The 16,027-nt window shown below is 31.8% G+C and overlaps 1 protein-coding gene across 3 annotated transcripts in view; it reads right to left on the bottom strand.

Moving 5' to 3' along the window:
- The window catches only part of LOC125052907, a 64,363-nt gene that overhangs the window by 31,373 nt on the left and 16,963 nt on the right, over positions 1–16,027 (bottom strand). For all 3 annotated transcript variants that reach the window (XM_047653984.1, XM_047653985.1, XM_047653986.1), the window contains exons 2-3: positions 3,132–3,213; positions 1,420–1,444 (exon numbers count right to left, since the gene is read on the bottom strand). In XM_047653984.1, coding sequence (XP_047509940.1) covers positions 1,420–1,444; positions 3,132–3,206 — 100 coding nt within the window. In that variant the 5' untranslated portion in view covers positions 3,207–3,213. The remainder of the gene's footprint in view (positions 1–1,419; positions 1,445–3,131; positions 3,214–16,027) is intronic.

Below are 16,027 nucleotides of genomic sequence, written 5' to 3'. Positions count from 1 at the left end.
AATAAATAATAAAATCCTAAGGGGGTTAAAAACAAACGTATTTAGCTTTGTCTTGTTAATATAATCTTGTGGTGATAAGTTGGGTACAAGTAAAAAAAAAACAGTTTCGCTACACCTATTACCTCTTTAGGTCTAGGCCTCTGAATCTGTTTCATGATCATTTTTCAATCTAATAGGCAAGTAGGTGATCAACCTTCCGTGCCTGACACACGCCGTCGACTTTTTGGGCCTAAGACATGTCGGTTTCCTTACGATGTTCTTCTTCACCGTTAGAGCGAATGTTAAATGCGCACATATAAATAAATTCCATTGGTGCACAGTCGGGGATCGAACCAACGACCTCAGGGATGAGAGTCGCACGCTGAAGCCACTAGGCCAACTTTAAATTATTGATCCCTTTGGAGGAAGAGACTCTTGGGTCGTGGGATTCAAGTGAACATGCGCTAATTAAAAATTTAAGTTGGCTTCTGGTCGATAGTGCCGGTGACCACAGAGATGGTGCTTTCCTCGCTCAACCAAGTATCGCAATACAGTAAGGAAATGCTGCCAGCATTAAAGGTACACAGGGTAAAACTTTTAAAATCTATTATAAATTATACATTTTTAATTATTATCAATATGATGTACGGTAAGAATATTGTTATTGCACTTATAATTTCATCTCTGATCTGAAATACTTATCAAGAAGGTGATTTATGTTCAGACATATTATGTTTACCGTACATACGCTTAGATCCTCTAAACCACGCAACGGATATTGATGTGGTTTTCATCAATATTCAAGGGAAGATTTATATATATATTGTTGCATAGTATAGTGTATATATTGTATAGTGTATATAGAGTAAGAATACAGTCGAGATGTAGCGCCATGTTTCACTCATGAATTTCAAATTAAATACGTTTTTGACACACGAGTCTTAGCGCTAACTCTGAATTTTAAAGATTGATATTTTCAACTACACTTTCTTGTTTCAAGTTAAATCACGCAGGCAAAGTTATATTATAATTATCACAACAGAATATATCCTATATAATCTTATGCTCAATTGAGCGGATTTGACGCATCTTGGTATAGCTAACATCATGAATAATTATAATTTAGTTTGAGGCACTGTTCAGTAGGAAATGCTCAAATTCATATACATTTCTGTGTAACATTTATTTTTATACGTACGATACGTATGATACGTATGACGGATCATGTAACAATAAGGCCTTAGCACTGCCCATGGACACCAGACACGACAGGCAGCGTCGTCGATTTTTTAGTGTAACTTTTCGTACTGTTTTTACCATACGATCAAGTGTTCATACACAGAAGAATGAACCAACGTTTTTAAGTTGAGAATAGTATTAAACTAGGCCATACATTACTCGGTGTATTACCTATATAAGACTTGAAAAATAAAAGCTTACCATTTGGACACGTGAAGAGGTTGCCCTGTAAAAGAGAAATATATTATTAATGACGATTCCAGTATATCGTAAGGTCGTAAATAATATATAAAGCGTACTCGGTGATATCTGAACGCAACGGTTGACACATTTACAGTGATAAATACATTGATGATACGATCGCTTTGGGTCGTTTTGGTACGTAACAAAGCCATAAATCTACACCCTTTTACAGTTTTCCAATCTATTGTAGAATAAGTCGCTCAAGCAGCGAAAATTCGAACTTTCTGCTTATGACTCTATTGACTCGAACTTTGCGATCGCGTTCTTGTTTACTTTGAGAATTACAGATTCTATAGTCTCAGTAGATACACTACAGTGAACGAGCTAAGTTGTTGTAGAGTCATTATTATTGGAATTTTGTTAGAGCATTCAAATGTTAGCCAATTAATGAGTAAATAAGTAAAAGTTTTACATAAAAACCTTGCCAAAGATCGTTTTATTACGCATCATATTTGCTACTAAACTAAACAATCGTAATATATCCATTTTGGTTTATAGATTCCTCTTGCGTAATTATAGTTATTAGCTAATAATTCCATAAGAACATTTTAAACAAAGAATCTTCGTCTAAACTTATATATGCAATAATATTTATTTAAAACTTCAGCGAAAAGCAATTCGTTAGAATATTTATTTTCTTTGGCAATTCTTACTTGATCAAGTAAACAATTTGAAGTGTATTTGCGTGCGTAAGTTGCCGTCGTCGCTTTTACCAAATCAAACAGTGGAATTTGTGAGAATACCACAACCCTATAGGGTCTATTATAATATATAGTAAGGGTTACTATCTATTACGTTAAATAATTAACAGAGAAAAAAAACTTAACCATTTTGTTTATTAACATTAAGCTTCCTCTTGCGAAAGTTACACGAGAGTAAAATGGATAAGACATTAACTAATTATTAGCTCTATTTATCTATTATTTATTCACGTTTATATATAAGAGAAATAAACGGATTATGCTATAATATGTTAAGTAATCGGTCATGTTCCTTATCGGAAAAATTGTAAAAGATTAAAGGTGAGGTTTTACTATAGATTGCAGGAAGTATTTCAGTGGGAACAACACGACATAACACTTAAAAAATATATTGTTACAATTGAGGTCACGCCTTATGTCTTAATATTGTTTGTATTGTTTGTAAACAAAAGATCCCGTATCAAGAGTATATAAGTGAGAAACAATAAAGATTTACACATGGCTGGTTTTTCTTTTACACTCCATTGTTTTAACGAATTTAAGTTCCTTCACAGGTGTATACTGAAACATCCTACGTCCGATTATGTTTTAAGATTTATAAGGCTGCTAAAATGCTACAGAAAAACGTTTAGAACGACTTTCTTCATTAAGACATCTTTAATATGACAAAAATAGAACTTAAAAAGTTGTATGAAACCCTAAAAGGTCGCTTCTTGCTAGAAGCAAGTTTTTCGATAAAACTTTTTAATTAATTTGGATCGAAGTAGTCATACTTTTAATTAATTGTGACGCAAATACACTTGCTACTTCGAGAGAGTAGGAAATGTAAAAAGTCTTTTTTTATTTTTTTTATTGAGAAAAACCTTGCCAACGCTTGGCACACTGAGACATTGGTAAAAACAAACACAAAATACAATTTCTAATGTGACAAGCACTTATAGGCAAACATGACATATATATATGTCTTACCTCTGCGTTTAATGATGTGGCAGCGAGCAGCAGAATCGCGACAGCATAGAGTGCCGTCCGACACCTTATCAACATCGTTAATCTGAAAAGATAAAAGAGTATTTGATAACACGAGCTTAAAGTTTTACGAAAAGTGTACAAAAAGAGCTTTTTATTTGAAGTATGAAGGTTTATGTGGCTATAACACATTGCTACAACTTAGTTCCGGAGTTCGATTCGTGGCACGAAAATAATTGTTTCGTTTTGCAAAGTCTGATCATCTACTTGCTTAAAAATTGATTGCAATGAAGCCACAACTTTATTCATATAGGTAACACTATGAAGACTTGTGAACGTCAAAAAAGAAATATAGATTAAATGCTTTTAATTTTATATTTACTGCCGATTTTATAAAACGGAAGAGAAGAACTGGCAACAAACTCTCCGCCACTCTTTTTAAATTTAGAATCGCCGTGGCTGTTATGTGAACTAATATAATTGTTATCTATATATATAAAAAGAAAATGGTGTTCGTTTGAGGCTCTTTCACGCTTAAACCACTGATCGTATCGACATAAACTACCATTCGATGCGAAATTTTTCCTAGATGGTTTATGGCTATTTATTTTTTTAATTCCAACGTTCCTTCATTTTTTTATTTCTGTTTTACTTTTATGAAAATTTTTCCCGCTAATAAAAACAAAAGAGGCTTCCTAGAACCGCAAAACGTCAACATCTGTTAAAAACTCGATTTTCGAAATATTTCAATTTTACCTATAGCGGGAAGTTAAAAAGAAGAATGATAAAAATATGAAAAAATAATAATAATTTTTTATTTATTTCCTATTTTAATTCGTCCAGCAAAGCGGGCGCGAAACGGCTAGTTAGTAGCATAATCCTTTTTCTTATAAAGTATTAATTATTACTGTCGAACTATGATATAACAGTGTTGTCAACATAACAAAAAATAACAATGCTGCGACGTGAAATCCCACGACGCTTCTCTTTCTGCATAGACTAAAACTATTCTATATAATCTATATCATTAAACCTGTAATCTATGGTTCGAACCCGCGAAATTTATACGTCATAGTTGTCGTGTTCCACTTTGTCAATAATAGCGGTTTACCTTTAATTATGTACATAAGTCATTCAAGAGAAATTATGGCTAGAGAAAGTTAAAAGAGTCGTTTTGGTAAATGAAATTATACGTGAGTAGCTATATGAAATTAATATAAAAATTATGAGGCATTGTTCAAGTACGTAAATTTATGTCAATCTAATTTCTACTTGCTCAAAACTCCACATACATAAAAAAATACAGACAATTTTTTTTAATGATTTAGAAAATTTATTTTATTTTTATTTAATTTTTTTTGCTTCCGTGGACCATTTTAAATACTTGTACTATGTAAACCCTCAAAGAAAATTATGAAGAGTCAAAATAAATTTATTATTATTACAGTGGAAATTGAACTATATAACTCTCCAACATACAATAGTATCAGATTACGAAACATTATACATATGACATTTTTTAAATATTAATGTTCCGATTAATTGCATTGGGTCTCGTAAACAAAAATCTCCGCAATTATTGTTGGAGTCAATTATGAAATTGAATAAATAGTGAAATTAATATAATTATTATAATGCATCATATCGTTGGCTGATTACATATGACCAAAGCACTGCTCTTATTGTTTGTTCCATTGATTGTTAATTAACGTTGCTGTCATCATTGCAGCAAATAAAGTTTTATTTTACGTTGTTTTTATCCTGTTCATATATTATCATTTTATTTTTAAATTACCCTCTAACTCATAAAATATAAATCTTTCTAATTGCGCCGTTTTAAAGTACTCATTTGTCTCTTTTAATCACATCAAAAATACAATTTTGCAAAAAGAGACGAAATTGTACTTAAGTTCAAGGCAGATTAATTATTTATTTAAAAGGAGTAGGTATGAAGTGATCGATGTTCAAAAAATGATTTTGATTTACCAACGAGACCGGAAAATTATGTCATAATGTAAACAGTGCATATTATGTATAAATCAGTGGCGCTACAACCTCTTTAGGTCTTGGCCTCAGATTTTTGAATCGATGTTTTCTTTCACCGTTCGAGCAGATGTTAAATGCGCTAATGTAAATAATCCATTGGTGCAATCGGGGATCGAACCTACGACCGCAGGTATGAGAGTCGCACGCTGAAGCCACTAGGCCAACACTGCTGCTGTATACAGATTTATATATTCATTATTTTCATATAATTTTATGTACTGACAAACTAGAATCACAAAGATGATAGGTCTTTATCGATATAGATATTTGAGCTTCCAGCTTCTTATGTCAGGTGAGCAAAAGCCAATAATCAATTTATTAAAATATATTAATTATTATTAACGCACTTAGAAACTAATAATAATTTATGGCCTCACATATTTAATAAAATCTTTATTGGATAAGATTGGAGTATCAATTAAACTCGAAAACAACGACAACAAAGAGAAATTAATCCATTTAATCCTTGTAACAGACGATTAATCGGTTAACCTGGCTGTTAAATTGATTTTCAGCCGTTTGTGATACAATTTCTGTAAAATATAGTTGTCTGTCTTTGCTATAGATAAAAAAATATAATTTAAGTCAAGTCTTTGTACTTGAACTTTATTTTAAACGGGCTGGAGGCTCACATTATGCTAAATGATACTCATAGACAATTACGTTGCTAGAGGGTTCCCAAGTGCGAACTAACGAAGTGCCACCCATTTAATAATTGGTACGCTCTTTTCTTCAAGAACCCTAATTTGAATTGGTTCGGAAATACTTCAGTGGGTAACTGGTTCCACAAAGTGGTAGTGCGCGGCAAAAACTGCTTCAAAAAACGTTCAGTTACGGAACGACGGACGTCGAGGTGTTACTTGAAATATGCACGCATTTTTTTTATAAAACAGTGGCAAACGAGCTGGAGGCTCATCTGATGTTAAGTGATACCGCCGCCCATCGACTCCAATGCCAGAGGGCTCGGAAGTGCGTTACCGGCCTTTTGAGAATTGGTAAGGACCCTAAGTCGAATTTGTTCGGCAATACTTCAGTGAGGAGCTGGTTCCACATAGTGATGGTGCGCGGCAAAAACTGCCTAATCATGATTACATACTTAGTGCAAAAATATAGGTACTTGTTAGTTGAAAATAATATTATCTATACAAATATACTATTAGAATAAAGCATTAGATACAATTACGGCAGTAAAATTAGCCTTATCTTTCATTTGGGGAGTAATTCTGTTTCGGAGTCACGTACGAACGTAATGGACGTTTAAGAGACGTTGAATTCATCTAGTTACTTGAAATAGCACAAGGGCGATGAAATATTGCGACCGTTCTATCGTGACAATACGCTGTAAAGTTCATTGGTACAAAATGTTCTGTTATTGAATAAGTTACGCAAGCGTCTGCGAAAGAACTTTCCATTTTTTATTACATTTGTTAAGATCAAAGAAGCTTTTAAAAAACCCGGTCGTGTTCGATATCGCATTTCTAATGTTATTTAAAATACTTTAATTAGTAATGGAACGGCCTTGAACAGTTTACCTATAATTTTTTTACGGAAACGGATACGCTTCATACTGTCACCTTTATCTTGGAATGTCAAATGTTCTGAAGATGTATTATATTAAATTGTGATCCGTATAGAGAAGGTAAATTAAAGGCGTAATATAATTTAATTTGTCGTAATTCACGTCGAACAGGTTCTGTAATAGCGGAAACTTTTATGTCTCGTAATAATTGTGGCGGGATGTGACACAATTTTTCATCTACTAAGATTGGCCAATATTAAGGTCTATAATCCGAAACCGACGTTATAAAGGTCATATTACCCAAAGATCTGGTGGATATTAGCGTGCAGGTTTGTAAAATAATAGTTTGGTATATGGTTTACGTAAGTATTACACGCAAACAACAAAACAAACTTAGGCAATGTCGTTGATATGGCAACATTTCAATAATATTAAGTTTGTTATGGAAGAGCTGGGAACCCTGAAACAGGTATATTTTACTTAAAAGAGTTAACAGATGTTACACATTATAATGTATTGTTTTTTATTAATAAACACATTTTTATTCACACATGTTCTGTGGACTATTTCTGTAAAGCACTCGAAGCGTCGAGTTATGTAAACAAAATAAAAATATTCAATTTAAATTCAATAGAAATTCTTATGTCCTATAACATCCATAATTTTTAATATAAAAACAGTTATTAAAATATTGAACTGTTTACTTAAGAAACTTAAATTAATAGGAAGAAATTACTAGGAATTTGTCAACGAAACACACTAAGTAAATTTTGAAAACATATAATGAAAAACTGAAATTAAAATTCAAATAGTTTTAATAAATTTTCTATTAGCCCAATTAACAATCAAATTGCCCCCATGTGTGTTGTCTACAATAATATGTATTACTATACATGTACATAGTAATACAATAATATGTATTACTATGTACCTACTGTAATCAAAACGATTGCGTTAATAAATAACTTCACATCTTATAAAACATTTTTTGATGTAAACATTCTAATTAGAAGTTTATATAAATACCTTAGTTTTATAATTAATTGGATAACTTAATTAAGTTGATTATAAGACAAGACTCAAATCTACATTCGAATTATACTTAAGTGTACAGCGTACATTGTATGTCAAATGTGTTGTCGGAAGTTATAAATTGTTACGTCTTTATAACGCGTCCCATGCCCTGTTCTCATGATGTCTGAGAAAATATTCTATTGTCATTGACTACGCTTCACAGATAAAAATTATTAGATACACATTTAGCTTTTTTATTTCCATAAACTAGGTCTTTGCTATTTATATCTTATATTAAGTTAAATCAATATCGCGTCAGTTAAAGTAAAGTAAAAAAAAATCATTTAATCATATAGGTAACATAATGTACTATGACTTGTCAGTAAAGAAATACATATTAATGCTTCTAATTTTACATTTACTGCCAGTTCTCAAATCAAGGGCGTAGAACGGGAGAGAAGAACTGGCAATAAACTCTCCGCCACTCTTTTTAATCGCCATTTTCGGATGACGTATTAAAATTAAAATAAAAGCAATTAATTTGTAAACATACGGTTCGTTTTGAACCAATTTTTTCGAATTATGTCAGGCTTCGATAATATTTTTAGCTGTTGTTCGTATTTTTTTAATTAATGGTCAAATTTATTAAGGTTTACGAAAATATAAACATCAAACAATGTACTAGGTGTTTGGAGACCAATCTTCTGGGTAGCAAAATATTATGTGGACTTTAATTTAATTTATATGCGTCGACGCGTACTTGGCAAGATTTTGCATGGTGCGGCATATGTACTTTGGGATAATTTTAAAAAACAAGTTCTGTACATCTGTGCCAACTTAGTAGACGTCCAAAAAATGCAGTATGAATCAAAATATATAAAAACATAAACGCCAAATTCGTTATTCCCACTCACGTAAATTATAATAAAATAAATTTTAATCGCTAAGATTCAATATAACAAAAAAGCACCCTCTAGTCAAGAAACATGATATGTTCTTGTCTTGTAAATATGCAACAAAGTTTAAAGGCATGGAGAATTGTAGAACTTTGGAGCACAGACGGTACAAATTAATCCATTTCTCAGCATTTCGGTGACAGTTGTATAATTTGCTAGATCACGTTAAATGATATCGGCATGACACCTCTTTTGTTTCCGGAAATGTTATGGCCAGAAAACGATAATTTTGCGAGATAACCTTATACGGGTCAGTATTGTTTGTAATTTCTATAGCACTCATCTACCCTATAAAATTTATACAAACGTAAAATTTAACACATATTTGAAAATGGAACATGGTTTATTATGGTGTGTATCTTCCGCTGAATTTACCAGCTTCTTTTTTGACTCAACTGTTTAAATATAAAAATAATATAATAATATGAAAGTACGTAGATTTCTTTGTAAAAAAAATTAAACTAAAAATTGTACCTACTTAGTGTTAAGTGTAGTACTCAATTTCATCTTACAGTCGTTCTGTATACAAAATACGAGCCATAAACGAACCATATATTCTATAGAAAGCTCACCCGACAGCCGCTACATTCTATAGAAGAAAATAAACATTAATGTAGATAGATGAATATAGAACCCAGGCGTAGGTAACACATAATAAGCTACCGTTAAAAATTAAATTAGGCCAAATAAGAGGTACCCACAAAGATCATCATAATTGACCATTGTGACTGTGAGAAAATTGCTTAAAAGTGACCTGCTTATTGTATTTAGTCCAAGAGAATAGAGAATACATGTAATGTTGAAATGTAAGTTCACTCTCACGCCTTAAATTAGCACTGGCGAGTGCGATAATAACAGTTACTACACAACTTACTATTGTTAAGACTACCTGATTTTATGTGTCCATATCACCTTATTTGGAATTTTGTCTATGGAGTTTAACTAACTACCTAAGAACTACTAACTTAGAATTCAAAAACTATTAATGTCGGGACAATTGAACTCAATAATATGTAAAAGATGATGATGATGATATTAATTTATCCCTAATGGGAAAGGCAAAGGATCAAGTGTAAAAGACGCGATTTGACAGCGCGCCAATATGGCTAACATGTCAACTGTCACTTTTATTAGTCTATGTCAAACATGTGTCATCGAAATTGCAACTGGTTACCACCTGTTATAGGTAATAAAAAAAAGGGATGTTATATTTTTTCACATGTTATTACAAAAGTATCAGAATATTACGACACATATTCTTCTTAAAAATATAAATGAAAAACTTTGTGAATGAGAGACAAAACTGCCTCGTACTAACTTTATTCATTCCAATTAAATTACTCAAAGAAATAACTCTCTAACAACGCAAAATGACTTTAGCTGAAAAGAGTAGTACCTAAGTTAGGGTGATATTCAGAGCCAGGACCTAACGCAAGTACTTTCGTATGTCCAAATCCAATTTGTTCTAACTTTAATACTTATAAATAGGATTTGGTTGCCCGGCTTTGAGGAACTACGATCTTTACTTAGCCCTAAGTGTCGACTCTAAACCGATTTTGGTTTACATGAGTTTGTTTAAATACTGTACTTGTTGTGTAAGAGAAGACCTTACAACTGTAAAAGATCGGTCAAATTGTTCCGAATAACCATGGGCTGAATAAACCCAATGCGGTTTACTCATTCACTGAATGAGGTAAAAATATTTACAATAGACGTTTTCTCTTTAAACCACAATGAAAATTGGAATATTGCATATTCTTTACAAACAAAGATTTCGAGCCGATTTTGATCGTTTCATGTATTCTAAATTAGTAGCCTATAAATGAATTTGACTATTTAGATACTCCTAAGTAATTGTGTAAAGGACTCAAATGCGTAGGTGCTTAAAATAATTGTACCCTATAATTAACGTGTACTTAGAAATCTTTATATATATAATTCTTCTGTGAGTGTGTATGTCACTGAACTTCTCTCAAACGACTGGACCGATTTTGATGAAATTTTTTGTGTGTGTTCAAGGGGATCTGGGAATGGTTTAGATTCACAAATCAGCCCGCCAGATGGCGCTGCAGTCGGTACTTTCATACTTTGCTTTACTAATTGCTTGAAATATCATGCAGGATGTCTGTCGGGTCCACTAGTATGTATAATAAAAATGCTGTGAAATTCTTACTTATTAGTTTTATTCGTGTAATTAAAAATAAAACGTTATCTAACAAGAGAACTCTTATGAAACATAATTTCATATACAAAATCATAGGTTACCTGTATGCGGAAGTGGTTCGAAAATTATGCAAATTTTATATGAAAACTTTTGCTATGCAGCCATTAATTGCGGTTATTTAAGTTTTCTAGTTTTACGATCACATTGGTGAGAATATGAATAATTATTTAAATATTTGTATAATAAAACGTTTCCACTTGACTAATGACTGAGACAGACTTGGACCTAACAATCCAGCCTAATTTACTAATAATATTATTTGAATGATTCTATAATAATTATTGATTTGAAAACAACATATCAACAACATTTGAAAACGACATACAATGTAAAGATTTAAAAATTGAACGTGAATTTTTCTAGATATTCGATTTTTAAAAATAGGTCAGTATAGGTGTTTCTAGTAAACATTCTGCCTTTCATACAAAAAGAAACTGCGTTATAAGCGAATAGCTGGAATGAATCATGTATCTACGATGCGTTGGAAAGTCAGTACGTGCTTCGGTAAGGCCGACGTCCACGTCCTCATACGTGACGGCTACCTAAAACGGAATCCGCCATCTCATTGTCAGTGTCACTCGCCTGTTTTACAGTTACCGCCTTTTTCTATCCATTTCGTTATAGCGCCGACGTGCCTTCCATATTCATAATTCATTTCGGCTGACCCGACCCGGCATGAAATGGATTTTAGTATTTTCAGGGTAGACTTTTTAGAACGTATCTTTAATAAAGCCATTCTGCCGTTTAATGAGAGATTAAATTAATACTGCAACAGTGTTAGAGGTAAATGAGTTCTTGAAGGTCTCATCAGACAAAGAGTAATTATCGCAAGAGAAAGCGACTTCTGGCAGTGCGCGGATGTACAAATCTTGTCCATTTGTTACATTATTAAAAGGACTATGTTGGTCAGTGGGCCGACTTCTCTTGTTCTCCAGAGAGTTTATGACTTTTCTTTTTATGTGAATGCTGTTATTAGCAGGTCATGAGGGAAAGTTATTGACTAGACAATTGACGTGTCGCTTCCTAGATGAGCTTTTTGTTTAGTTGCATAACTTTCGAATGAATAATAGTTTTCTATTCGTTTGTTTTACGAATATAATTACTACAAACATTCCTTGTTTGACAGAGATATAAGATGAAAAATTATAATTTGTACAATATAGATAATTAACGTTTTGCATAGATATTATATTAATAGTAATTTATTATTTATTTATTTATAAATAATCTTACAGCTACACATAGGTACATATATTATAAAAGCAAACACTCACAATATACAAAGCCCAAACAGATTACATTGTCAAACAAAATATACGAAACATAAGTCAATGTATGTATGTGTACTTAACATAAATATATATAAAAAAATACTTAAATTTTTTAGTGCATTTCAAATTTATAATTGATACAATTTAAGTTTTTTTTGTTACTGTAACTATTGTATATAATGTCTTGTAATAAAATACCATTTTAAGATACCTTAGAGAAAAATGTACGCGATTTCCACTATTTCCAGTTCCAAAGAAGGTTGGTTTCAAGTCGTACATTTGCGGAAGATGAAAAAAAATCTCGTTAGAAAATGGGAAGTTAGCAGTCATGAGCAGGTTTTAAAACATCATGTTTATCTAGTTTAGGGCTGTATACAAATATATTTTCGATTATTTAAAGATTAGTGAACGCGTTCTTTGCCATTTTGACTGCGCTTTGGACTCAAAACTAAGTATGAAGTTCTACCGAAACGTCAAATGTTTACAAAACGCTTTTGCAAACATGAATTCTGAATGAATTTTTGAAGCTATACTTCTTTAGGCACGTTATGAAAAATTTATGAGAGTGAAATTTTACGATGCGCGCGCACGGTGACACAAAATTAAAAGAATGAAGTTGCCCACGGAAGATGCTACGGCATTGGACATAATTTAAAAACAACATTGTAAGAGAATAATAATAAATATTTATTTATTTAAATTTTCAAATGTAAACTGAACTTCATTGACTATAATGACTCCTTTTCCAGTCTTTGATTATTTAATTGTAATTAATTATTTGCATGCAATCAAAAACTATTTTTAATAATGCCAAAGAAGTATAATTTCTTACACGCGTACGTAAGTACACGCACCCTTTTTTTTAGAACACTGTAGGAAATCGAATATTCGAAATGCCACAAATATTTGCTTTACGGAAAGGTAATTATGAAAAACAAATGATAGTGGATGTTAAAATGGCGACTACGCATTTGAATATTATTTTTTACATTAGCATTTAAATAAATTGACTTTGTTGGTTACGCTTTCACATTTAAACCGCTGTACACAGACCGCGAAGAAATAATACAATTTTAAAACTTATATCTTTATACTGGCGCTGGCGCACCATAGCTAGCGTTTGATAAGCTACTAAGTAGTTTTTGATGACTTAATAAGACAGAAAAATACCCAGTAGTAATCGTAAGTTAAACTTTTAATTAAATTTTGCAGTCACGAGTAACAAAATTCTACATTCAAATTTAGTATTCAATTTTCAAAAATTCATATCACTTAGCTGCATATTATTCTTTCACGTATAATGGCATATGACTTCCTGTCTTCCCTTTTGAAGTTACCTTACTATGGTATGCTTCCTCAGTGCACATGACAGGTGGGCATAATATTAGTACTACTTTCCGTTCATTGAACTAGCACCGTTAGTCTCTTTACGCATTTAACTCTCGCCAGCTACATGACACAAATAATATCGATCTATTAGTTTATATTGTTGTTATCGTTGCAATTAGATTTAAAATTGGAGCTAGTCTATATAATTCAAAATTAGTCGCAATATATGTTACTAAGCGCAAAACTCGGAGCAATTCGAGAATGTTTTTTTTATTTATTTTACTCTGAGAAAGGTTTTTAAGGGGAGAAAAATTGAAAATATTATTTATTTAGTACTGAGGTTTTTATCCGGAAAAGCAAACAGCATATGGGGTAGCATAGCAAAATGTTCCATATGTTGGTATGTAGCTACTAAAAATATAGGGTGAATTAAAAACATCATATTGAGGCGAAATCATGTACATAAACATTTATATAAGATATAATTTTATGACATAAAGCCGCTAAACCGTTTTTTGTTCAACTTTCTTTGAGTAAATAGTATTATTTAATAGTAATAATAAAAGCTCTCTCTCTCTAGACTTTAGAGATATATGTTCGATAAACTTTTATTAAACTGATGTATAATTTAATGAGAAAATAATTTATAAGCAGTGAGTCATAACGTGTATCCGCATTTTTCTAAAGTGGTTTTGCGAATTAAATTCTCAATAAACAGGTAAAACATTAATGCGAACGCAAATAGTAATGGTATAGAAAAATATTCTTTATCTTTAACTGGGTCATAATATAACATGTTTTATGATTGAAATACTTTAATAGCTAACATATTTAAAACTTAAATAGTTATTTAACATTTATGTAATGTTTTACGTAACATCAATTAATATAATATACTAGCTGCCCTGGCGAACATCGTACCGCCTAACAGTCGATTCTTTATTTTTTTAAATACTTATTCTACTATTCGGGACACCGGTCTTGCTAGTAAGATAAAAAAAAGAAAGTTGATAATACAACAAATACATTATGTCAAAAAATAAAAATTTACCTTCCCGGAACCGCTCCACTAACACTTGAACTTTATGATAAGGTATTAAAGTTCAAATTGCCTTTAAATATTATTACAAATATTTTGTATGGGAATATAGAAATGTGTTATTTTTAGACTTTTTCACTCAATTTTTTTTAATTTTTCTCTCCGTAAGAACCATCCTCGTACTTCAAGGAATATTATAAAAAAAGAATCAGACAAATCGGTCATGCCGTTTTCTTGTTATGTCGTGACAACGGAAAACGGGTTTCATTTTTATATATATATAGATAATAATCGAGGCATCTTACTATGAAGGGTATATAACGAAATTAGGACAAGAAATTATGAACCTAATTATGAATTGAATTACGAGTCTGCAATTATGAAGCTTTTTAGTCTCCTAGTCAGTGGCGCTACAACCTTTTTAGGTCTATCAGATTTTTGTATCTGTTTCCTTATCATTTGTCAATCTAATCGGCAAGTAGGTGATCAGCCTCCTGTGTTTGAAACACGCGGTCGACTTTTTGGGTCTAAGGCAAGCCGATTTCCGTACGATATTTTCCTTCACCGTTCGAGCAAAATGTTAAATGTGTATAAAAGAAAATCCATTCGTGTACAGCCGGGAATCGGGGACCTCAGAGATGAGAGTCGCACGCTAAAGCCACTAGGCAACTCTGCTGTCATACACACTGTTTTTTTGTCTCTGGAACTATAAATTACGGTATTAAGTAAATTCCCATTGAATGTTGATCTTAGGTTAGGTTGCTAAATCTCTTTAGTTATGCAAGTATGAAAAGTGCCTGCAACTCTATGTATGGCTTCAAACTGCTTTAGGATTCTAAAGGTATTTTAAATATTCGACGATTTTCCATTAAATATTTATTACACGTCAAGTCTTGCGTTACGCTTTGAGACAACGCCTACAAGCTAAATTCTTGTTGATAATTCTGAGGTAATATAATAAGGTCATAAATCGTTCGCACCGTTTGAGACCTTGAGCCATTTAAAATAAAAAACTTGTTCATAATTTGAATTCCTAAATTTTACTTATTTAAAAGTATTTAATATGAAGTTAAATAACAATGTTTTATTTTATTTATTATTAGTGTTATGTTTATAAGTAGGCGCGTTGGTATTTGACCGTCTGACATTGCAATTTGCGAAGTATAATTATTGGAATTTTATGAAGTGGTTTGTCTGGTACCAAGTATGTTAGCTATGTATTTTATTATTAACTTATAAATCTTGGATTAGTCATGTTTATATTAAAGGTAGGAACAGCACGATCATGTGTCACGTTTCAATAGGGTAAGACATTTTTCTAAACAACTTCGATATTTAAAAATGGAAGTAGTCAATATGTTTAAATAGACACGTAGAATACCACTGTGAACTAAAATATTAGCAGATATTATTGCCAGCATTGTACCTGTAGAATGGGGACCTTTTTTAATTTGTCGTATCATTTTTAGAATCTACCTGCATTCCTTTCCACTGAATCACC

This window comes from Pieris napi, chromosome 10 (assembly GCF_905475465.1).
Source record: "Pieris napi chromosome 10, ilPieNapi1.2, whole genome shotgun sequence".
Classification (NCBI taxonomy): domain Eukaryota; kingdom Metazoa; phylum Arthropoda; class Insecta; order Lepidoptera; family Pieridae; genus Pieris; species Pieris napi.
This window is presented reverse-complemented; position numbering and strand designations above follow the sequence as displayed.